The sequence below is a fragment of the Bufo gargarizans genome, chromosome 1 (assembly GCF_014858855.1).
Source record: "Bufo gargarizans isolate SCDJY-AF-19 chromosome 1, ASM1485885v1, whole genome shotgun sequence".
Classification (NCBI taxonomy): domain Eukaryota; kingdom Metazoa; phylum Chordata; class Amphibia; order Anura; family Bufonidae; genus Bufo; species Bufo gargarizans.
Genome location: NC_058080.1, coordinates 732,740,947 through 732,765,948, shown reverse-complemented (window position 1 = coordinate 732,765,948; position 25,002 = coordinate 732,740,947). Strand labels below are relative to the sequence as shown.

Here is a 25,002-nt window from a genome sequence, read left to right as displayed (position 1 = left end):
TCCGTTCAGATAATACAGTCTGCTTCTGTTCAGAACGGATCCGTTTGTATTATCTTTAACATAGCCAAGACGGACCCGCCTTGAACACCATTGAAAGTCAACGGAGGACGGATCCGTTTTCTATTGTGCCAGATTGTGTCAGAGAAAACGGATCCGTCCCCATTGACTTATATTGTGTGCCAGGACGGATCCGTTTGGCTCAGTTTCGTCAAGCGGACAGCAAAAAGCTGCAAGCAGCGTTTTGGTGTCGGCCTCCAAAGCGGAATGGTGACTGAACGGAGGCAAACTGATGCATTCTGAGCGGATCCTTTTCCATTCAGAATGCATTAGGGCCAAACTGACCCGTTTTGGACCGCGTGTGAGAGCCCTGAACGGGTCTCACAAACGGAAAGCCAAAACGCCAGTGTGAAAGTAGCCTACAACGTTCATTCCGTTTGTCCTCTATAGCTGCTTGCTTTCCTACACTGGCTGCAGGCTGCCCTGTCCCCTGCGCGGAGACGCTGTGTGACCGCTCACTATGCCGCTCGCGTCTCTTCTCCTCAGTGGTTATAATGTCAGTTACGTTGAAGTATGGTCGGTTTAATGAAGATTTAAGCTTAAATAAGTGGAGAACTGAGATAAGAGCTACAGAGGACACACCGGCCTGCAGTGCACGTGTGGGAAACAAAAGCAGCTAAAGAAGACAAACGGAGAAAACTTTTCAATGAAAACCTATTAGGAAAATGATATTTAGCCGACAATAACTGCAAAACAATAATAATAACAAAAACTTCCCCTGAAGGTGCACATAGCCTTTAAAGTATCATTTCCAATACACTAGTATATAGACGTAGTGATCTATCCATCGAGGTGGCATGGAAAGTCTACGCTTTCATGTAGCGGCACATAGAGTCCCACCGTCCGCATGTCTGACACACTTGGCAGATTCCATGTTTTTGATGATGAGGGGAGGTTTGTTCACGCCAGGTTCTTCCATTGGCATGGCTTCAAATGACATTACCCCCAAAACTGTGCATTAGAAAGACCAGCTTAATAAATCCCATGCATTGGTGGGTGGTCTGAGGCTTGTGCGGTAAGTTTTACGGTCCTGCGCCGTTCCCTGCACGCAGCGCTGCAGTCATCAGTCCAGCTCAGTTCCTCTATTTTAGGTCATTTATTTTTCCGTTTGTCCTTCTTGGATCTGGTCGCTGCCGCCGCCGCCACCACGCTTGTGGGGGCGTTACTGACTGCCATCGCGTGGCCCGTGTTCTTCAGGTGTGTGAACAGTTTGTTGCGAGTAGAAAACTCGGTCCCACAGGTGTTGCACTTTAGGGACTGTTCGGTCTGCTGTAAAGAAAAGCCATGTTGGATGTATGAACTGGGGTTTACAAAATGCTATACGGTTTATTAGAGGGATATTTCCTCTTTAAAGGGGTTATCCCATGACTAACGTCAAAAATAAAAAAAATATAAGACATCATATAGTATATAACAGTCTCTTTCTAACAAAGCTAGAACCAGCCCTGTACCTCACATGGATCCAGAGATCTCCCCACTCATTGCTCTGCTAGATTTATATCAAGCTGCAGCTCAGGGAAAGTGTCCTTTCTGCTGCAGCTCAGGAGGCGTGCCCCAGCTCTCCCTATCACAGCTCAGGAGGCGTGCCCCAGCTCTCCCTATCACAGCTCAGGAGGCGTGCCCCAGCTCTCCCTATCACAGCTCAGGAGGCGTGCCCCAGCTCTCCCTATCACAGCTCAGGAGGCGTGCCCCAGCTCTCCCTATCACAGCTCAGGAGGCGTGCCCCAGCTCTCCCTATCACAGCTCAGGAGGCGTGCCCCAGCTCTCCCTATCACAGCTCAGGAGGCGTGCCCCAGCTCTCCCTATCACAGCTCAGGAGGCGTGTCTCAGCTCTCCCTATCACAGCTCAGGAGGCGTGTCTCAGCTCTCCCTATCACAGCTCAGGAGGCGTGTCTCAGCTCTCCCTATCACAGCTCAGGAGGCGTGTCTCAGCTCTCCCTATCACAGCTCAGGAGGCGTGTCTCAGCTCTCCCTATCACAGCTCAGGAGGCGTGTCTCAGCTCTCCCTATCACAGCTCAGGAGGCGTGTCTCAGCTCTCCCTATCACAGCTCAGGAGGCGTGTCCACTATGATGCTGCTCTCTCCTTATCACAACTCAGGAAGCAGCTGTAGATTGAAACTGAGCATGTGCGTCCACCTCAGTGAGCTGAACAAGGGAATAGGAAAAAATACAAACAGCGGGTGGCGCTATACAGATACATTTTATGGAATAACTCAATGGCTATGCTAAATTTTTAATTACATGCAATTACAAAACAACTCAGATCCAGGGGCTGGTTTGTAAACTGTAGATAATTTTTCGTGGGACAACCCCTTTAAAGCAGACATTTAGATTTTTTGCCATCAGTGAATAAGAACACTCCTGTTTCCATGCAGAGGCTGAAATACTAATCACGGATGAGAGTTTGTTACTGTTGCACCCAGTCCAGACCATCGACATGTGAGATAAACACATCAATTTGCCGTTGCAAAAGCTTGTGTTACAGTGTATCAGTGCAGGAGAAACGCATCAGTCTAGAGTCCCAAATGTATAGCTCACAGTCTAATGTGGATCCAAATGTAACAAACCCTCTGCTGCGAGAAGTATTGCCTGTCAGTCTCCGGTTGTAAACGATGGATGTCCTCATTCACTGACTGCAAACAGAGGTGGAGGTTCAAAACTGTGAGAAATCGTAAAAACACAAATCTAGGGGGGGGATCTGTGGACGGCGTAGTTATGGAGAGGGGGATCTGTGGGTGGCGCAGTTATGGAGAGGGGGATCTGTGGGTGGCGTAGTTATGGAGAGGGGGATCTGTGGGTGGCGCAGTTATGGAGAGGGGGATCTGTGGGTGGCGCAGTTATGGAGAGGGGGATCTGTGGGTGGCGTAGTTATGGAGAGGGGGATCTGTGGACGGCGTAGTTATGGAGAGGGGGATCTGTGGACTGCGTAGTTATGGAGAGGGGGATCTGTGGGTGGCGTAGTTATGGAGAGGGGGATCTGTGGGTGGCGCAGTTATGGAGAGGGGGATCTGTGGGCGGCGCAGTTATGGAGAGGGGGATCTGTGGGCGGCGCAGTTATGGAGAGGGGGATCTGTGGGCGGCGCAGTTATGGAGAGGGATCTGTGGGCGGCGCAGTTATGGAGAGGGGGATCTGTGGGTGGCGCTGTTATGGAGAGGGGGATATGTGCACTGTTATGGGCATAACAGTGCACAGATCCCTTTCCTCATAACAGTGCACAGATCCCCCCTCCTCCCCATAGCAGTGCTATACACAGACCCCCCTCCCCATAGCAGTGCCATAGACAGATCCTCCCCCCTCCCCATAGCAGTGCCATACACAGACCCCCCCTCCTCCCCATAGCAGTGCCATACACAGACCCCCCCCCTCCCCATAGCAGTGCTATACACAGACCCCCCCCCCCCCCTCCCCATAGCAGTGCCATAGACAGATCCTCCCCCCTCCCCATAGAAGTGCTATACACAGACCCCCCTCCCCATAGCAGTGCCATAGACAGATCCTCCCCATAACAGCCCCGGCCCCGATGCTTATAAGTCGGACTAATCACGTCTGCATCTTTATTTTACCTTTTTACAATGACGCTCCTGTAACAGCCAGGCAGAGCGGACGGCGGCGTAACGTCACTCACTCACGTGACGCACCTGCTCCGCCCACCTCATGAATGAAGGAGGCGGAGCAGGCGTGTCACGTGAGTGAGTGACGTTACGCCGCCGTCCGCTCTGCCTGGCTGTTACAGGAGCGTCATTGTAAAAAGGTAAAATAAAGATGCAGCGACCGCCCGCCCGCCCGCCCGCATAGCAACGAATCGGCGATTATTCGATAACTGGATTCGTCGACAACGAATCCAGTTATCGAATATAATCGATTACATCGATTAATCGTTGCAGCCCTAGTTACATGTGGTGTATGCATGGAGAAAAGCAGCCCGCATATATGCTCCACGTATTCATAGGGCTCCATGCGGCCTTGCCTCCGTTTTTTTTTCTTCCTGCATCGTACCACGCTTTTCATGTCATATTGTGCGGTGCACAAGGCTTATAATTTTGTATAGGAGTCTATGGAGGACATATGTATACAGTGGCATACATTGGGGGCCTTCCACCAAGACTGATGCAAGGCTCTTCCGTCATGTGTTCTACAGCTCCAGCGCATCAAATATCTCATTACCTGCTCTGGGATTTCTTGGGCTGCTGCCATCTTCGCGGCTTTCTTCAAATCTTTTGCTTTCTTCCCCTTCGGCTTTGTTGTTCTGTAAGAATTAAAAAGGAATTTACTGTAGAGGCACAAACAGGAGATGACCGCAGCAGGTTTAAAAAAAATATATATTTTCAGGATCGTGCATCAGATCCGTGGCGGTCAGATTCCCAGCAGTCCTGCTGATCACTTGTTTGAAGTTTTTTTTTCCTGCACTTGGTTAGGCACTACGGTCTCTTTATTGCCAGGCTCTGCGCTGTACTACACGTAGCTCTGTCCCATTCACTAACATGAGATGGAGATGCATCGATCTGGAGTACCACGCACAGCCGCGATCAAATGTACAGCACTATTCCTGGTAAACAATGACGGACTCAAACCCCCACAGATCTGATACTGATGGCCTAGTCCAGGAATGGACAATGTTTTTTAGGCCTCATGCACACGACTGTTGTGTGTCTTGCGGTCCGCAAATTACGGATCCGCAAAACACGGATGGCAATTTGCAGAACGGCACGGACAGCCATTGATATAAATGCCTATTCTGGTCAGCAAAACGGACAAAAATAGGACAGGTTAGATTTTTTTTGCAGACCACAGAACGGAGCAACAGATGCAGAAAGCACACGGAGTGCTGTCCGCATCTTTTGCGGCCCCATTGAAGTGAATGGGTCCGCATCCGAGCCGCCAAAACTTCGGCTCGTATGCGGACCAAAACAACGGTCGTGTGCATGAGGCCTAAATAGAGGGGAACCCTGTCCTGAGAGGGTACAAAGAGCGTATTTCTCAGGAGGACTCTACGCCTCCAGGTCTTACAGGTTACAATGTGAACTTTGCAATACTTCAAACCCCCTGCGGTGGCGCTGTAGGAAAACTGAACACTTGCAGATTATTGATCAGCCAGTGACCAGCTCATTATCAAGGAAGAGCGGAGAGCCCCTTTTGACATCCTCTCTACTAGGAAGCTGTGACTTACGGCTGTTTCCCCTCAGTAGCGGCTGTCGTGTTGTCTGCGTCTGGTACAAGGTCCTCTTGCTGCTCCGTCACACCGTTCAGCTCTGCTTCATTCTCTGCGGGTTTGGCTGCTGGACTCGTTTCTTTATCACTCTCCACCATCAAGCTTTCATCAGACGTCTGATAGCAAAAAGAGAAAGGCATTATTACTTCCTATATTATATGTAAATGTTTATGGTAATATTAAAAAGGGACACATTTAAAGGGCTTCTGTCACCCCACTAAAGTCATTTTTTTTTTTTGGGCTAGTTAAATTCGTTATACTGCGATATATGAAAATATAATAGTGTTACTTACTTTCCTTCAGCAGATTCTGATAAAAACGAACTTTTATAATATGTAAATCAGGTCTCTACCAGCAAGTAGGGCGTCTACTTGCTGGTAGCCGCCGCAAAAAACAGCCCCCTCGTCGTGTTGATTGACAGGGCCAGCCGCGATCTCCTCCTCCGGCCGGCCCTGTCAGCATTTCAAAAATCGCACGCCTGTGTTCATTCGGGGCAGGCGCTCTGAGATGAGGAGGCTCACCTCCTCAGCACTCCCTCAGTGCGCCTGCGCCGATGACATCACCGAAAGAGAAGACGTCATCGGCGCAGGCGCACTGAGGGAGTGCTGAGGAGGTGAGCCTCCTCATCTCAGAGCGCCTGCGTCGAATGAACACAGGCGCGCGATTTTTGAAATGCTGACAGGGCCGGCCGGAGGAGGAGATCGCAGCTGGCCCTGTCAATCAACACGACGAGGGGGAGGTTTTTTGCGGCGGCTACCAGCAAGTAGACGCCCTACTTGCTGGTAGAGACCTAATTTACATATTATAAAAGTTAGTTTTTATCAGAAACTGCTAAAGGAAAGTAAGTAACACTATTATATTTTCATATATCGCAGTATAGCGAATTTAACTAGCCCCAAAAAAAAAAAAATTACTTTAGTGGGGTGACAGAAGCCCTTTAAAGGGGGTCTCCAGCTTTAAATAAAACGCAGAACACATTTTAATACTTCTAATACTGAGGGCGTGTTACAAATGTATACTGCCTAGACCAGGCATGCTCAAACTGCGGCCCTCCAGCTGTTGTAAAACTACAACTCCCACAATGCCCTGCTGTAGGCTGATAGCTGTAGGCTGTTCGGGCATGCTGGGAGTTGTAGTTTTGCAACAGCTGGAGGGCCACAGGTTGAGCATGCCTGGCCTAGACAATCCAGATAGCTGAATACGTCAGCAGCACAATTATCCTGTCCAGGTTATTTGTTACAATGTATCAGTCTGGAGTCCGGACACGACGGAGGATTTTTTTTTAGCTGGGTTCAGACCATCACAGATTTGTAGAAGCTTTCAGCGAAGTCTACATGAGCCTGCTGGGTTGTACCAGGAGAAGGGACTAAGGCGAGCGTCAGTGCCCCTCTGTTCTGCAGATCAGTGGGGTCCCCAGGGGTGAATCTCCAACTGATTGCAAATTGATGGTCTCTTCTAAAGATCACTTTGATCCTAGAAATTCCATTTAAAACAGTTTGCAGTGTAACATGTCCGACGAGATGTCAGCACGTGACAAAAACTGCAATCACTTTCTGATTGTATCCCTTTGCTGGATGACAACTACTTGTCGCCCAGTTTCCAGGGCAGATTTAAGGGGTGAGGGGGGCTGGTGGACAACCCCCATGAGCACATACCTTGGAAGATTTCTGCTTCTTCTTCTTTTGCTTTTTACTAAGCCTATGGGAAGAATAAAAATGCTATTAAAGTAAAACATAGAAATACATTTTTTTTTAAGATTTCACCACGTTATGATAATGTACCCAGATTGCTGCGGTTTTCTTTCCATCATGGGATGCGGAGCAAGACAGATCCGGCATCACCCACAATGAAAGTCAACGGGGATGGATCAGTTTTCTCAGACACAATAGAAAAAACGGATCCGTCCCCCATTGACTTTCAATGGAGTTCATGACGGATCCGTCTTGGCAATGTTAAAGATAATACAACCGGATCCGTTCATAACGGATGCAGACGGTTGTATTATCAGTAACGGAAGCGTTTTTGCTGAGCCCTAGTGTGAAAGTAGCCTAAGGCTAGGTCTACACAACGACAATTGTCGTGCGACAGATAGGGCACAACTACACTGCAACATTTGTAGTGCAACATTTTATTGCACCAATGTCGCGCAACAATTTTTATAATGGCAGTCTATGGTGTCGCACTGCAACATGCTGCGACTGCGATGCAACAGTCGCAGAAAAATCCATCTCAAATGGATTTTCTGCGACTGTTGCGTCGCAGTATGTTGCAGTGCGACACCATAGACTGCCATTATAAAAATTGTTGCGCGACATTTGTGCAACAAAATGTCGCGAGCCAAATGTCGTGTAGACCTAGCCTTAATCCACACGCAGTGAGCTCCCCCTTGTGGTGGCTTCAGGCAGCCAATGCTATCACATAGTATAAAACATGTGTTTACTTAGGTTTTAAGGTTTCCTCTAGATTCTCCTCCTCTTCCTCAGAAATAATTTGGTTTTCTCCCTCCACTACACCGTTCTCTTCTCCAACAGAGGTGCTGAACCCTTCTTCCTCTGCCTCCAGCTGCTGCCGCAGCAGGGCGACCATCTCCCGGTGTTTTTTAGACTTTTCATGATTCCGCATCCTGGTTTATTAAAGAAAAACATGAATTAGTGACATCCACGTGCATTCATCTTGTTGTATGCCATAGATATAAACTACGCATTTCTTTCTCCAAACAAAGGTAAAATCCTTGCAGGAATCCATGGGATCATTAAGACTTTTATTTTTAACCCCCTTGACATCTGCTGCACATTTAAGGCAAGTCAGCCATTTAGATTTTTTGCTATTACGGTGTTTATAATATTTTTTATATTTTCCGGTTGGGACATTTTGGCATGCAGCAATAAATACCAACGATGTTTATTTTAGTACTGAGTGACTTGAATCTTCCCATGAAGACAACTAATCAATTGGTCACAGTTTGGGCGAATCAATGGATGTCGTGTATCTGGACTTCTCCAAAGCATTTGACACTGTACCACATAAAAGGTTAGTATATAAAATGAGAATGCTCGGACTGGGAGAAAACGTCTGTAAGTGGGTAAGTAACTGGCTCAGTGATAGAAAACAGAGGGTGGTTATTAGTGGTACATACTCAGATTGGGTCACTGTCACTAGTGGGGTACCTCAGGGGTCAGTATTGGGCCCTATTCTCTTCAATATATTTATTAATGATCTTGTAGAAGGCTTGCACAGTAAAATATCAATTTTCGCAGATGACACAAAACTGTGTAAAGTAATTAACACTGAAGAGGACAGTATACTACTACAGAGGGATCTGGATAGATTGGAGGCTTGGGCAGAGAAGTGGCAGATGAGGTTTAACACTGACAAATGTAAGGTTATGCACATGGGTAGGAATAATGCAAGTCACCCATACATACTAAATGGTAAAACACTGGGTAACAATGACATGGAAAAGGACCTAGGAATTTTAATAAACAGCAAATTAGCTGTAGAAACCAGTGTCAGGCAGCTGCTGCCAAGGCCAATAACATAATGGGTTGCATCAGAAGGGGCAAAGATGCCCGCGATGAGAACATAGTCCTACCACTTTACAAATCGCTAGTCAGACCACACATGGAGTACTGTGTACAGTTCTGGGCTCCTGTGAACAAGGCAGACACAGCAGAGCTGGAGAGGGTCCAGAGGAGGGCAACTAAAGTAATAACTGAAAAGGGGCAACTACAGTACCCTGACAGATTATCAAAATTAGGGTTATTCACTTTAGAAAAAAGACGACTGAGGGGAGATCTAATTACTATGTATAAATATATCAGGGGTCAGTACAGAGATCTTTCCCATCATCTATTTATCCCCAGGACTGTGACGAGGGGACATCCTCTGCGTCTGGAGGAAAGAAGGTTTGTACACAAACATAGAAGAGGATTCTTTACGGTAAGAGCAGTGAGACTATGGAGCTCTCTGCCTGAGAAGGTGGTGATGGTGAGTACAATAAAGGAATTCAAGAGGGGCCTGGATGTATTTCTGGAGCGTAATAATATTACAGGCTATAGCTACTAGAGAGGGGTCTCTGATGCCCGATTGGAGTCAGGAAGGAATTTTTATTCCCCTAAAGTGAGGAAAATTGGCTTCTACCTCACAGGATTTTTTTGCCTTCCTCTGGATCAACTTGCAGGATGACGGGCCGAACTGGATGGACAAATGTCTTTTTTCGGCCTTATGTACTATGTTACTATGTAAGTGTCTGATCTCCGACTGCACGGGCCACTGCTGATCGCGAGAATAGTGGCCAGTTTTCCCCTGTTTGAACGCAGCAGCCCCGCCCCCACATGCTGTTACATAGCACAGCCCCGCCCCCACATGCTGTTACATAGCACAGCCCCGCCCCCACATGCTGTTACATAGCACAGCCCCGCCCCCACATCCTGTTACATAGCACAACTGCCGCGCCGTCCTGAATGGGAGGGTGGGTGACTTGCGCAGCTCGCTGCTTCGCCATCCTGGGGGAATGGTGGTGGCCCGGCAGTTCTGGGTTTGTGTGTCCAGCCTTGACAGGGGGTGGGGGGATGCAGGATGCTGCCGGCCATCATGAAAGGAGGGGGGGGGGGGATTTGACACTGCGCCAGCCATCCAGAATGGGGCTTGGGGGGTAGGGTCGGCACAGACGGCCATCCTGAACAGGGGGGATGGGGTTGGGGGCATGTTCCCCACATTAACAATTTAAGCATTGGGCTGTTGCCATAGCAGAGACCGCGGCATGGAAGAGGTTAAACAGCTGTTTCAAGCAGAGTGTAAGCTGAGACACTGCGCGCTCCTGTGTGGAGCCAGGAGGATTCTCTGTAAACTCACTGAGAGCAGCCTGCTGGGCATAGGAAGCACAGCAGGCTGTAACAAAAACGGAAAAAGATAGATAAATAGAACCAATTTGAAAAATGATTTTCTCCACAAAATAAATTAGTATAAAACATTTTATTTATTTTTTTTACAAAAAGGTGTCTATATCCATTAATGGGCAGTTTACTATGGGAAGCCTGGACGAGGCCCAAGGTTGTCATAACAACTGATCCACACCCCACTATTTCGACGCAGGGTAGGGTTGCCAATCAGAGTTTCTTTTTTCCGGACAACTTGTCCCAAAATTACGGACAGCCAACAACCATAATGAATAACGAAGATTATAAGGGCTGTTTCACACGAGCGGATGCCGTGCGTGGCATCCGCTCCGTGAAAGAGTGCCAAGACCCGATGCAGACTGCAGAGGCACGGAGCATTAACGTGACTGATAATGCTCCATGCCTCTCTGTGATCGCTTTACTACGAAATCAGTGTGTCAACTGTGATTTCGTAGTAAAGAGATCACAGAGAGGTACAGAGCATCATCAGTCATGTTAATGCTCCGTGCCTCTGCAGTCTGCATCGGGTTTTGGCACTCTTTCATGGAGCGGATGCCACGCACGGCATCCGCTTGTGTGAAACAGCCCTAAGTGATACAAGTCTACAGCTCAATATACTGATAAGAACCCATTACCAGCTTTTACTGTGAGCTGCAAAATGATAATTACCACCAAAATAACCTAGCCAAGACGCACCAGCCTAAAAAAATAAAAAAATCACGGACATATAAAAAAGAAAATGGCACGGACACAGGAAAAATGTCACATTTTTACAGACTGTCAAAAATGTCTGTACGGTTGGCAACCCTGACGCAGCGGGATGATTGTAAGATACAGCGGGCCCCCCACTCTCTGTCTAAACACTCAGATGCCATGGTCACTAAGGGCCACAGCATCTGAGGGGGTCAAACGACCAGGACTAGTTATCATCGACCCTGGTCACTGCAGGTGGGTGTATAACACGGATGGTGCCTGCTTTGTATGGAGTGGGCTCAGCTCCTGATCTGTGCTCACCTTCCTCCATTATGCTGTAAATATATGCCAAATGTCGGTAAGGGGTTAAAGAGCTTGTCCATTATAAACCTAATTTAACGTTACAGACTTTTCCACCAAACTTTTGCCAAATTTGAGTTTCGCCCCAATCAAAAGTGATTGATTCTCAAATCATTTTATGTATACAGGTTTCTCTAATTTCTGCATGAGAAAAGGGTATACTCACGATTTTTCGGTCTGGCACACCTTGTCACATGCCGGACAATAAAGGTCGTCGTACAGTACTTCTTCATCTATCTCATCGCTGGCTCGTCCTGTTGGGGGAAAGTGAATGGAAAAAGGTTGCTCTATCAGAACAGAGTAATAAGTGACTGTCAGCCACATGCAGCTCAGGCCCAATAAATTTCAATTGTCGTTGTAATACCAGGTACAGCCACTACCAAATGTATGGCGCTGTGATTCACAGCCAGGCCTTTAAAATGAGCTGTTTAAGAAATAACTGGAGCTGAACCTCTGCCATCAAATAGTCAGGACTGGTGCTCTGGTAATGAGCCCCCAAATGTTCTTAGTAGGGACTAGGGATGAGCGAATCGACTTTGGATGAAACATCCGAAGTCGATTCGCATAGAACTTCGTTCTAATACTGTATGGAGCAGGATCTCCGTACAGTATTAGAATGTATTGGGTCCAATGAGCCAAACCGATTTCCGGAAATGGTTTTTTACAGTACAGATTAATTTATGAAGTTATTGCGCAAAGTCTCGCCAAGACTTCGCAAAGCAATAACTTCGGCTCATCGGAGCCAATACATTCTAATACTATACGGAGGCTCCTGCTCTGTACAGTATTAGAACAAAGTTTTATGCGAATCGACTTTGGATGTTTCATCTGAAGTCGATTCGCTCATCCCTAGTAGGGACCTTCGCACTCTTTTGGACCCTCAGCCGAATGACTGCGTTCATTACCATCTTGCTGATCTTCTGCCTCCTCCTCATCGTCCTCTGAGCCGTCTCCAAACTCCTTGTCGTACTGAGCCTCCATCTGCTGCAGCTCCTTCTCCAGCTGAGACATGGCCATCCAGCTCTGCTCCTTGTACTGCTCGGCCAGCCTGTAACACACATGGTACAGATCAGGGACACAAAAAACAGGCAGAATACCCCTTTTAAGAGACATATCCCATCTATGCCATGCTTAAAACATCCCATCGAGTCCACACAGTAAATCTACACCGCAGTCAGAACAACCACCAGCCACGTACAAGTCCAATGCAGAAATATTTTAGAACAAGATTTACTTGCTTATCTGGTCATTTACTATAATCCATTATATAAATCCCTTATTACTGCACATGTACTATCAAAAAAGACCTAATTACACAAAGGTTAGAATGAAAATCAGGACAAATGCTGCCGGTAAGCATGGAGGTCTTCTCAAAAAGGAAAGCTGCTCTATCTTCCCCTCTCCCAGCAGGAACTCCCAGTACAACTGACAAACTGTTCTAGCAGTAACAGGGAATATTTGTACATTTCCTAAATCTAGACAATTCTACTTTCGGTTCCATTCGCACTGCCCTAACCTTCATGTCACAGGAACAGAAAAACAGAACGAAAGACGGATCTGTCATATGACACTAGGGACACTGGCTATAAAGGGGTACTTGGGGCTTCAGTCGCGGTGTTCACGTTTTTTACCGCTGCACACTCTGCTAGTTTGTCCAGCATTTTTGATGAAATCTGCAATGAGGGCTTCTAAACCATGATTAAGGGTCCATTCACACGTCCGCAATTTTGTTCTGCATTTTGCAGAATGGAATTGCGGAGCCATTCATTGCTATGAGGCAGCGCGATGTGCTGCCCGGATACGGAATTGCGGACCCGATTTTGTATTTTGGGATATGATATAAACTGAGTATAATGTGTCATCTTTATTTGCTATATTGTAACAATTCCCAGTGAAATATTTGAGGCGGATGCCCTCAGTTGAAGCAGAAGAGCGGAGGTGCGGGCAGTGTTCGGAACTGAGGGCATCAGCCTAGAATGTTTTACTGTGCATGTGCCGAGCCCAGTGACGGTCTCATCCTCTGCTGGAAGAGAAGGAGAAGAAGCGCGGCGAGATTGGTCAGTGTCGCTGAAAGCAAGGGTGGGTGGGGTTCTCTGCTGTTAGTGATATGGGGGGGGGGGGGGACAACGGCGCTGCTGGGGGCGTAGAGTATGAGCCGAGGAGAGGTGTGCTTGGGCTCTGCCGGAGGGCGGGCCTGGGCACTCAATGGGAGCGTTCCTGGGCACCTTTGAACAAAAATAACGCCTCTCTGGGCACCTTACTGGCTCATTTGCATAAGGAATAAAGTGGATTTTTTCAAGATAGAAACCAAGCAGCAAGGAAAGAAAAGCACATCTGGAAAGGAGGTAGTAAGTGCTGCAAGATAAAATATTTCATACTATAAAAACAAAAAAAAAAATTCCATTATTAAATAAAACTATAAAAAAAATGAAACATTATCAGCACTGCTGCATCTGAACATGTCTGAAATATTAAAATATCACGTCATTTATTCGCAGACACAGAATACAAGTTCTCCTTACAGCTGTAAAAAATAAAATAAAAATAGAAACGGCAGAACTACATTTTTTTTGCCATTCCAAAACAAAGTTTTTTTTTTTCAAGTTTCGAAATACATTAGAAGGAACATCTAAGGGCTCTTTCACATGAGCGGATGCCGTGCGGGTAATCCGCTGCGTGAAAGAGAGCCAAGCCCTGCTCCGGACAGCAGAGACATGACTGATAATGCTCTTTGCCTCTCTGTGAACTTTTTACTACAAAATCACAGAGAGATAAAGTTGTCACTGTGATTTTGTAGTAAAAAGAGGCAGAGTATTATCAATCATGTTAATGCTCCGCGTCTCTGCTCTCCGGAATAGGCCTGGGCTCTCTTTTATTAAGTGGATTACCCGCACGGCATCCGCTCGTGTGAAAGAGCCCTAAGGGGTTGTCCTCCCTAGAAGCTGACAGCCCAATGCTCCTAATGCGTGCCTCATTAACTCCTTGGATACTGGAGTTTTTAGTTTTTGCGTTTTCATTTTTCTTCCCGGAGCCATAACTTTTTTACTTTGCCATTTACATAGCCGTATGAGGGCTTGTTTTTTGAGGGATACGTTGTACTTTCTAAAGCCACCATTTAATATGGCATACAATGCAGTGGGAAGGCGGGAAAAAAAAAGTCTAAATAGGGTGGAATTGGAAATTCCTGGCAATTCTGCTAGCTTTACGGGTTTTTTGTCCCTACGGAGTTCCTTATGCGGAAGAAAAACACCTTTTTGAAAAGGTTTTTTTTTTATTTATTTCTTACAATCGCCATATTCTGACCCCCCAATTTTTTTTATAGTTATATCTACTGAGCTGTGTTGGGGCTCATTTTTTCGTGGGACAATTTGTAATTTTTACTGATACCATTTTGGCGCATGTGTGACTTTTTGATAACATTTTACGCCCTTTTTTTTCCCCAGAGGGTTCCGTTCTGCTGGCCATACACAAAAGGCACTGAATTACGTTATGGATTCCCTGAGAACAGAATCCATTACACAAAACCCGAACCTGCCAAAAGGCAGGTCCGCTCAACTCTACTCATCACATATTTATATATTTATTTTTTTATTGTATATGTATTTATTTTTTTATTCTAGGGAAAGGGAAGGTGATTTAAGTTTTTATTATATTTTTTACATTTTTTTTTATCCGTTTACACCCCTCTAGGAGGCTTCTATACGGACTAGTCAGATTTATTTAGCTTACATTAGTTTCCATAGAACTACAGTATAATCTGAAATTGCTGTTATCCAATGTTGACGTTGCACGGGGAGCCGCTCTTAACTCGGAAGCGCGCACTTCCTTGTTTTTCGCCATTTGCGACCACGGCATCTAAAGGGTTAAATGCCTTTGATCAGCATTATTGCCAGTTGCAGACATGAGCCGCTGGCCTCTGCTGTTTGAAGGGGGCCCCATGTTTAAAGACCCTCCCAGTGCTGCACATGTACGACGCTGGGTGTCTAAGGGGTTAAGAAGTAAATAAAATAAAAAGGACATTGCCACCATGCTCGTGCCGCTACCCCTATGCTGGCCACTTCTAGTCCCCGCTGGACCAGGAGGTGGCTTGTCCCATGACCGCTATGGCCAATCACAGGCAATATCACTCGCACAGACCTGTAATTGGCCGCAGCAGTCACAGGACCAAATCCCCTTTAAATGGTGCTGTTATATATATATATATATATATATATATATATATATATATATATATATACACACACACACACACAACTTGCCCTGCAATAAACATAAGCCCTCACATGACAATTACAATTTCTATGGTTCTTGGAAGAAGGGGAAGAAAAATAGAAGCCACTGCTGCCAAATTTTGTTTGGGAATGAATGGTGGCAGAAGTCCAAGTCTACAGAATCCATTCTAGGACTTGGTAGGCTAAACACAGAAGAATAAGGGCTGTAATGCAGGGGGTAGATGAGTGGGGGCGCTGGTCTTCTCACCAAACTTACTTTGCATTCTGCAGCTTCTGTTGTCTTCGGAGCTCTTCCACCTTCTTGGCTTTCTCAGCGTTTTGCTCCTCTAGCTGTTTCCTATGGGCTTGTACCCTCTTGTCTCTTTTCCTGATGAAGGCCACCAGCTCCCGGACGAGCTCATTGCGCTCTTTTCGGGCTTTGTCCCGCGTTTTCTTGTTCTCCTTCTCCATGGCTCTCTTCTCCCATCGGTTGGAGGCTTGCCTCGTGTCGTACTCTTCTTTCCAAGCAAAGTTCTTCCCTGTACAGAAGCTCTGCCAGTAGGCGTAGAACGGGTGCACCACCTGCAGCAGGACATACAGTGAATATAACTGACCCCCATGCTAGGATGCCAAAGCTTTTTTTAGACTACTTATAAAACATTGGTCCTTGATCCTTTTTTTTTTTTTTTTGCAATTTTGTTGATAACTAATTCTAATACCAGAATCTCAGCCTGCGGTCACCAAGAGCAGCTATGTGAACAACTAGGTGTACGGCTCTATCTTCCCCTCTCACAGCAGGAACTCCTAGTAAAAAAAACTTAAATGTTCTTTACTTAAACGGACATTACATTTTTGTTTCCTACCAGCACCACATGAATAAAAAGACATGCAGTAGCCTCAGCCACAACATAGAAAGGTCAGAGCAGTTTCCCAAATCTGTCCTTTCCTTCGTTACGACTCCCGTCCATATGCCCTATTAGGGCGTATCAACATCATAGAGGGGGTTCCCACTTGGGACCACTCTGCAAACAGTGGCTCTTGATCTGGCTGACTGAGCACCCTCATTTGACTGGCTGGCAGGTCATACTACATTTCCACTGCAGCTCATCATCTGGGGGTTCAAGAAGGCAGATGGGTATAGCGTACCGTGTCATAATCACTCCGAGAGTCTCCAAACGTTGGGTATTCCTCGCCGTCATCGTTTATCTTGCTATCCAGTTCTTCCTTCACAATCAGGTCAAAGACATGTCTGTAGACGGCGTAGAAGCCCTGGAACATAAGAGCACGACATAGTCAGCAGGAGGTGGTCAGTGACTTACACCATAATGTCCCAGAATATCACATGGCTGCAGCATTTAAGGGTAGTCACATCTTGGGCCTATCCACCAGTATATCTACAATGCTGTGGGTCTCAGAGAAGGTTCAAAGTGAATAGCTTTTCCCACTAAAATCAATGGAGAGGTGCTGCTTGTGTGACGCTTTCCATATTCAGAAAAAGGTAGGAGGCCACAGCAGCATATCCACGAAATCCTCTTTATTCAAACGAGCGCCTCACGACAAGGCATAAAATTAACAGCGACGTTTCGGCTATGACTAGCCTTTATCAAGCAGGGTTAGGGTATCATGCTTGATAAAGGCTAGTCATAGCCGAAACGTCGCTGTTAATTTTATGCCTTGTCGTGAGGCGCTCGTTTGAATAAAGAGGATTTCGTGGATATGCTGCTGTGGCCTCCTACCTTTTTCTATATACCTTTGGATCACGTTGGATCTGTGACCCCTAGCCCAGCTATTGCAAGACCACTAGACCGCCCTTTACAAGCCGTCTGTTGTGCTGCTCCTGACCCAATTTTCTTCGCTTTCCATATTCAGACATCTCTCTGTTGATTTCAATAAGCAAAGTGGCCACTGAAGACTACTCTGAAACAGACAGTGGGACCCCCTGTTCGCCTCATAGGTGCAGGATGTGATTGCCCCTTTAACCCCTTCCCGATCAGCACCGTAAATGTATATGGTACCTGCTCTAGAGCGGAGCGGGCATGACAGCCGCCGTGTTTCTGTTGTTTCACACAGCAGAGACCCAGGGCTAATGTCTGTGACAAGCGAGAACGCCAATCGCAGACATTTAACCCCTCAGATGCCGTGGTCAATTGTGAACACAGCATCTGGAGGCTGCGCTCCTTGGGGCCTGAACGGCTCCCCTCGTGCAGTGATCTGGGGAGCAGTTCATTCCTTGTGATAGTCTCGGATCCTTCAGAGGGACCAAGGCGATCACAGCAGTAGTTCCTATAGAGGCCTGCAGGTGTCAGGGCTACATAGGAACATACGGCAACTCCCATAGTCTGAAATTGTATTTAAGTCTATAGGACAAGTGATCTAAAAATCGCTAGTTCAAGTCCTCTAAGGGGACTGAAAATGTATAAAAAAATAAATAAATATGTTAAAAAAAAGTGACGTTTTTAAAAATATATATAACAATTCAAATCAATTCACCTCCTTTCACCATAATAAAACAAACAATAAAATAAGTATTGCCGTGCCCCTAAATACCCATACTGTTACGCCGTAACAGACAAAAAAAGTCAAAATGGCCAATTCGCCGCTTTATCTCCCAAAAAAGAAAAAATTAACAAAAAGTCACACAGACTCCAAAATGGTAAAACTACAGATCGCACCGCAAAAAAAAAAAGAGCCTCCACACAGCTCCGTAGATATGGGGGTTAGAAAATGGCATTGAAAACAAAAAAAAAATGGGTTTTCAGTATTAAAACACAAGAAAAACCATTTAAATGTGGTATCGCTCGCTGTAATGGTACTGACCCGGGGAATGAAGAGAACGGATCAGTTTTAGTGCAAAAGGAACACCGTAAAAACGAAACCATCAGGGTACATGCACACGTTCAGGATTCATGTGCGGAGAAATCCGCAGGTGTTCGCAGGCAAATCTGTGCGGTCAATCCGCATTAATTGGTGCGGATTTTACTAAGTTCAGGTTCCTAATTTCTTGTACAACGCAAAGAGCAACTACAAAGAGCGTCTCTCACTCTGGAGGACCTGTCCTCTCCTGCATTACACAGACAGCCCACAGATAAGAATGGACACTGTGTAATACTAAATTTCCCCTGCAGAGGCGCTGCAGGGAAACTGAAGACTTAATACAAAGTTTCCGCACAGATCACAGCTGATTTTTGGGGGACCCTTCTATTAAGAGCAATTTCCAGCTTGCGCATAGCCTTACCTTCTCATCATCTCCATAACCGGAGTAACAGGTGACTGTGAAATACTGGACCAGATCCAAGCTGTCGTCCTGGTACTCGCCGTCCACGCCGCCCTTCAGCAGAGCGTCTCTGTGGTTATCATACCTGCGGAACATACAGTAAGAAGCGGTGACCTCCCTGTGATCCTTCTAAGGTGGTGGCCCCCCTCTCTGCACAGGACGAGGAGTCCCCCGCATTTTCAGGATTTTATTTCCATGCTAGCAAACATGGCTACACTGTGAATGGTAGACCTGAGTAGTGCTGGCATAGCAGAGCCGACAGATCACTTACCAAGCCCTCTCCTGGGGATCGCTGATCACATCGTAGGCCGCCTGGATCAGTTTGAACTGCTCTGACGCTTCCTCTGCGTTGTCCAAGTTTTTATCTGTAAGAGAAGGTGAGGGCGCTCGGAATTATGGGATATATTACACATGACCAAATTCAACGCAGTGATGTCACCGGGCGCGGCTGCTAATGGGGTGATGTCACCATGACAACAGAACGGACCCGGCAATCAGCAGCGGCCATCACTAATATTATATGCCCCCTCGATACCCCCATGTACTGGGGTATCGAGAGGACGAGGCATCGAGGGGGCTGACCATGTAGAGAGTGGGGCATCGAGGGGGCTGACCATGTAGAGAGTGGGGCATCGAGGGGGCTGACCATGTAGAGAGTGGGGCATCGAGAGGGCTGACCATGTAGAGAGTGGGGCATCGAGAGAGCTGACCATGTAGAGAGTGGGGCATCGAGAGGGCTGACCATGTAGAGAGTGGGGCATCGAGAGGGCTGACCATGTAGAGAGTGGGGCATCGAGAGGGCTGACCATGTAGAGAGTGGGGCATCGAGAGAGCTGACCATGTAGAGAGTGGGGCATGAGGACGACAGTAGAGTGGGGCATCGAGAGAGCCGACCATGTAGAGAGTGGGGCATCGAGAGAGCCGACCATGTAGAGAGTGGGGCATCGAGAGAGCCGACCATGTAGAGAGTGGGGCATCGAGAGAGCCGACCATGTAGAGAGTGGGGCATCGAGAGAGCCGACCATGTAGAGAGTGGGGCATCGAGAGAGCCGACCATGTAGAGAGTGGGGCATCGAGAGAGCCGACCATGTAGAGAGTGGGGCATCGAGAGAGCCGACCATGTAGAGAGTGGGCATCGAGAGAGCCGACCATGTAGAGAGTGGGGCATCGAGAGAGCCGACCATGTAGAGAGTGGGGCATCGAGAGAGCCGACCATGTAGAGAGTGGGGCATCGAGAGAGCCGACCATGTAGAGAGTGGGGCATCGAGAGAGCCGACCATGTAGAGAGTGGGGCATCGAGAGAGCCGACCATGTAGAGAGTGGGGCATCGAGAGAGCCGACCATGTAGAGAGTGGGGCATCGAGAGAGCCGACCATGTAGAGAGTGGGGCATCGAGAGAGCCGACCATGTAGAGAGTGGGGAATCGAGAGAGCCGACCATGTAGAGAGTGGGGAATCGAGAGAGCCGACCATGTAGAGAGTGGGGAATCGAGAGAGCCGACCATGTAGAGAGTGGGGAATCGAGAGAGCCGACCATGTAGAGAGTGGGGAATCGAGAGAGCCGACCATGTAGAGAGTGGGGAATCGAGAGAGCCGACCATGTAGAGAGTGGGGAATCGAGAGAGCCGACCATGTAGAGAGTGGGGAATCGAGAGAGCCGACCATGTAGAGAGTGGGGAATCGAGAGAGCCGACCATGTAGAGAGTGGGGAATCGAGAGAGCCGACCATGTAGAGAGTGGGGAATCGAGAGAGCCGACCATGTAGAGAGTGGGGAATCGAGAGAGCCGACCATGTAGAGAGTGGGGAATCGAGAGAGCCGACCATGTAGAGAGTGGGGAATCGAGAGAGCCGACCATGTAGAGAGTGGGGAATCGAGAGAGCCGACCATGTAGAGAGTGGGGAATCGAGAGAGCCGACCATGTAGAGAGTGGGGAATCGAGAGAGCCGACCATGTAGAGAGTGGGGAATCGAGAGAGCCGACCATGTAGAGAGTGGGGAATCGAGAGAGCCGACCATGAGAGTGGGGAATCGAGAGAGCCGACCATGTAGAGAGTGGGGAATCGAGAGAGCTGACCATGTAGAGAGTGGGGAATCGAGAGAGCTGACCATGTAGAGAGTGGGGAATCGAGAGAGCTGACCATGTAGAGAGTGGGGAATCGAGAGAGCTGACCATGTAGAGAGTGGGGAATCGAGAGAGCTGACCATGTAGAGAGTGGGGAATCGAGAGAGCTGACCATGTAGAGAGTGGGGAATCGAGAGAGCTGACCATGTAGAGAGTGGGAATCGAGAGAGCTGACCATGTAGAGAGTGGGGAATCGAGAGAGCTGACCATGTAGAGAGTGGGGTATCGAGAGAGCTGACCATGTAGAGAGTGGGGTATCGAGAGAGCTGACCATGTAGAGAGTGGGGAATCGAGAGAGCTGACCATGTAGAGAGTGGGGTATCGAAAGAGCGAGGCATCGAGGGGGCTGACCATGTAGATAATGGGGTATCGAGAGGGCGAAGCATCGAGGGGGCTGACCATGTAGAGAGTGGGGAATCGAGAGAGCTGACCATGTAGAGAGTGGGGTATCGAGAGGGGGAGGCATCGAGGGGGCTGACCATGTAGAGAGTGGGGAATCGAGAGAGCTGACCATGTAGAGAGTGGGGAATCGAGAGAGCTGACCATGTAGAGAGTGGGGAATCGAGAGAGCTGACCATGTAGAGAGTGGGGTATCGAGAGAGCTGACCATGTAGAGAGTGGGGTATCGAGAGAGCTGACCATGTAGAGAGTGGGGTATCGAGAGAGCTGACCATGTAGAGAGTGGGGTATCGAGAGAGCTGACCATGTAGAGAGTGGGGTATCGAAAGAGCTGACCATGTAGAGAGTGGGGTATCGAAAGAGCTGACCATGTAGAGAGTGGGGCATCGAAAGAGCTGACCATGTAGAGAGTGGGGTATCGAAAGAGCGAGGCATCGAGGGGGCTGACCATGTAGATAATGGGGTATCGAGAGGGCGAAGCATCGAGGGGGCTGACCATGTAGAGAGTGGGGAATCGAGAGAGCTGACCATGTAGAGAGTGGGGAATCGAGAGAGCTGACCATGTAGAGAGTGGGGCATCGAGAGGGGGAGGCATCGAGGGGGCTGACCATGTAGAGAGTGGGGTATCGAGAGAGCTGACCATGTAGAGAGTGGGGAATCGAGAGAGCTGACCATGTAGAGAGTGGGGAATCGAGAGAGCTGACCATGTAGAGAGTGGGGTATCGAGAGAGCTGACCATGTAGAGAGTGGGGTATCGAGAGAGCTGACCATGTAGAGAGTGGGGTATCGAGAGAGCTGACCATGTAGAGAGTGGGGTATCGAGAGAGCTGACCATGTAGAGAGTGGGGTATCGAAAGAGCTGACCATGTAGAGAGTGGGGTATCGAAAGAGCTGACCATGTAGAGAGTGGGGTATCGAAAGAGCTGACCATGTAGAGAGTGGGGCATCGAAAGAGCTGACCATGTAGAGAGTGGGGTATCGAAAGAGCGAGGCATCGAGGGGGCTGACCATGTAGAGAGTGGGGAATCGAGAGAGCTGACCATGTAGAGAGTGGGGTATCGAGAGGGCGAAGCATCGAGGGGGCTGACCATGTAGAGAGTGGGGAATCGAGAGAGCTGACCATGTAGAGAGTGGGGAATCGAGAGAGCTGACCATGTAGAGAGTGGGGCATCGAGAGGGGGAGGCATCGAGGGGGCTGACCATGTAGAGAGTGGGGTATCGAGAGGGGGAGGCATCGAGGGGGCTGACCATGTAGAGAGTGGGGAATCGAGAGGGGGAGGCATCGAGGGGGCTGACCATTTAGAGAGTGGGGAATCAAGAGGGGGAGGCATCGAGGGGGCTGACCATGTAGAGAGTGGGGAATCGAGAGGGGGAGGCATCGAGGGGGCTGACCATGTAGAGAGTGGGGAATCGAGAGGGGGAGGCATCGAGGGGGCTGACCATGTAGAGAGTGGGGAATCGAGAGGGGGAGGCATCGAGGGGGCTGACCATGTAGAGAGTGGGGAATCGAGAGGGGGAGGCATCGAGGGGGCTGACCATGTAGAGAGTGGGGAATCGAGAGGGGGAGGCATCGAGGGGGCTGACCATGTAGAGAGTGGGGAATCGAGAGAGCTAACCATGTAGAGAGTGTGGTAAAGAGAGAGCAAGGCATCGAGGGGGCTGACCATGTAGAGAGTGGGGTATCGAGAGGGCTGACCATGTAGAGAGTGGGGTATCGAGAGGGCTGACCATGTAGAGAGTGGGGTATCGAGAGAGCTGACCATGTAGATAATGGGGTATCGAGAGGGCGAAGCATCGAGTGGGGGGAGGCATGAGACATCAAGAGGGCTACACACTGGGGTATTGAGAGGGGGAGGCATTGAGAGGCGGCTCATGTGCTAATCATGAGGTTCTAGTGTCTCCCTCAAGTCTAAAGCCTCCTTCACACATAAATTTAGTTTGGTTTGGTGTTTTTAGGTCGAAAAAGAGCCTGAAAAAAAAAAAAAATCTTAACATTACATGCCTTTTTATAATGTTTTCTTGAATTTTTATGACTTTGTTTTACAACCAGTTTTTAGTTGTTTTTTTCAAGCCATGTGTTTTTTGAACTGGAATGGATGTGCCCCCTCTGATGTCACTTCCTCTGTAGGTCTTTAAAAAAATAAATAAAATCAATGCATTAAAAAAACCGGCAAAAAAAGAAAACAAAAACCAATGGATGTCTATGGCACAAAAGCCAGAAAAGGAGGTGAAGCATGGAAGCCACACCCAGAGCAAGCTGCGATTTAAAAAATAAAATATATATATATATAAAAAAGGCATAAAACCCCAAAAAACGCTGCATAAGTGAAAAGAAATGTGACTACAAAAACAGAAATAAATCACGTGTGCGCTGCATTTAAAGGTTTTCTAGGAGTGGAACATTGATGAACTGCCCTCAGTATCTAATCGGTGCACAGCGCCGTCCATTGCTCCATTCCCCGATGCGCCCCCCGTTCTGGTTTCCCGCCCTGACTGCTAATCCATACCATTGGTACAGGGAGGAGGAGACGGCTTTCTCAGGGGGCCGGTGCAGTACATACAGACTGTAACAGCCATGAAGGTGACAACTCCTAATGTGTCAGAAACCTGCTCAGCGCAGTTGGCGCTTCCTCCGCAGTCAGTCTGTGGTGATCAGTAGCAGCCGATGAGGCGCAGAGCGTCACTAGCGCCTCTTCATTCTAGTGACGGGGGCACAAGGGTCGGACCCCCACTGATCAGATCCACGCTGCACGCCACCGATGCCTCTAGGCCAGGGGTGCACAACCTGCGGCCCGGGGGCCACATGCGGCCCTTGATACCATTTTGTGCGGCCCCCAGCCATCTGGTAACAGACATGTATGCCTATGTCTTGTGGCTGCTCACATGTATTTTTCATGTATTCTTCCATTAGATGGGAGTCCTGGAGGTGTAACTAGACATTTATGATATATAACTGTGTGTACAATACGCAATAAATACAGTATTTCACTTGTTAATACCCCTTTAACTTTTATTTTCGGCCCTTGTTATTCCTTCAGTCTGACAATGTGGCCCCCACCCAGAAAACGTTGTGCACCCCTGCTCTAGACGTAACCTACTTAAAGGGACTGACTGACAATCATCAAAACCCCCGGGAATCTGATCCAGGGAGAAAAAGATTAACGTCTCTGACATTTACCTTGTAAATTGCGCACCGGTTTCCGCTGATCGCTGCTATGTTTACATCGCATTAAAATCACATGACTGCAGCGGCCAATAACAGCTGCTGATGATGTCACTATGGACAAGTGTCAAAACAGCCAGCAGAAGTCACCTGACACGGTCACATGGCACCAAGACGGACAGATCCCCGTGAGGGGCGACACAAACTCTAATTTGGTAGTTATTTATTTTAGGACATTTTAAAATTAACCAAACATATCATTACAATAACACACACTTTAGAATGGAGTTCCCCTTTAAGGGATCTTAAAATGCCCTTTAAGAAACCGACAGCCCCATAAGCCTCACCTGGATGCCACCTGAGGGCCAGCTTCCTGTACGCCTTCTTCAGGTCGTCGTCAGTGCAGTCCCTGCGGACCCCGAGCACCTCGTAGTGACACCGCATAGCCCTGACAACTTGCCGGCTGACCCCTCTAACACACGCGCGTGCCTCTAACCCGGAAGTGCTAAGCCGTAGCTCCGCCCACTCGGTCTCACCAGGGTAACCAGTTCTGCATTGTGCCACAATGCAGCGCGGGGTTCTGTGCGCATGCGCGTCTGTCGTTGAACTAGAAC

General features: G+C 48.1%; 1 protein-coding gene across 2 annotated transcripts; it reads right to left on the bottom strand.

Moving 5' to 3' along the window:
* Positions 1-301: 301 nt before the first annotated feature.
* On the bottom strand, positions 302-24,892 carry DNAJC21 (DnaJ heat shock protein family (Hsp40) member C21). 2 transcript variants are annotated; one of them, XM_044292751.1, is made up of 12 exons: positions 24,736-24,892; positions 18,976-19,069; positions 18,666-18,789; positions 16,577-16,699; positions 15,708-16,012; positions 12,125-12,267; positions 11,386-11,473; positions 7,709-7,891; positions 6,924-6,966; positions 5,227-5,384; positions 4,224-4,305; positions 302-1,326 (listed from the first exon to the last, which is right to left on the bottom strand). In XM_044292751.1, exons 1-12 carry the CDS (start codon positions 24,830-24,832, stop codon positions 1,150-1,152), a joined length of 1,617 nt encoding a protein of 538 aa, XP_044148686.1. In that variant the 5' UTR covers positions 24,833-24,892; the 3' UTR covers positions 302-1,149. The 2 variants fall into 2 exon arrangements, with proteins under 2 accessions (XP_044148686.1, XP_044148694.1); XM_044292759.1 differs by having other exon boundaries at positions 302-1,323.
* Between the last annotated feature and the right edge of the window lie 110 nt (positions 24,893-25,002).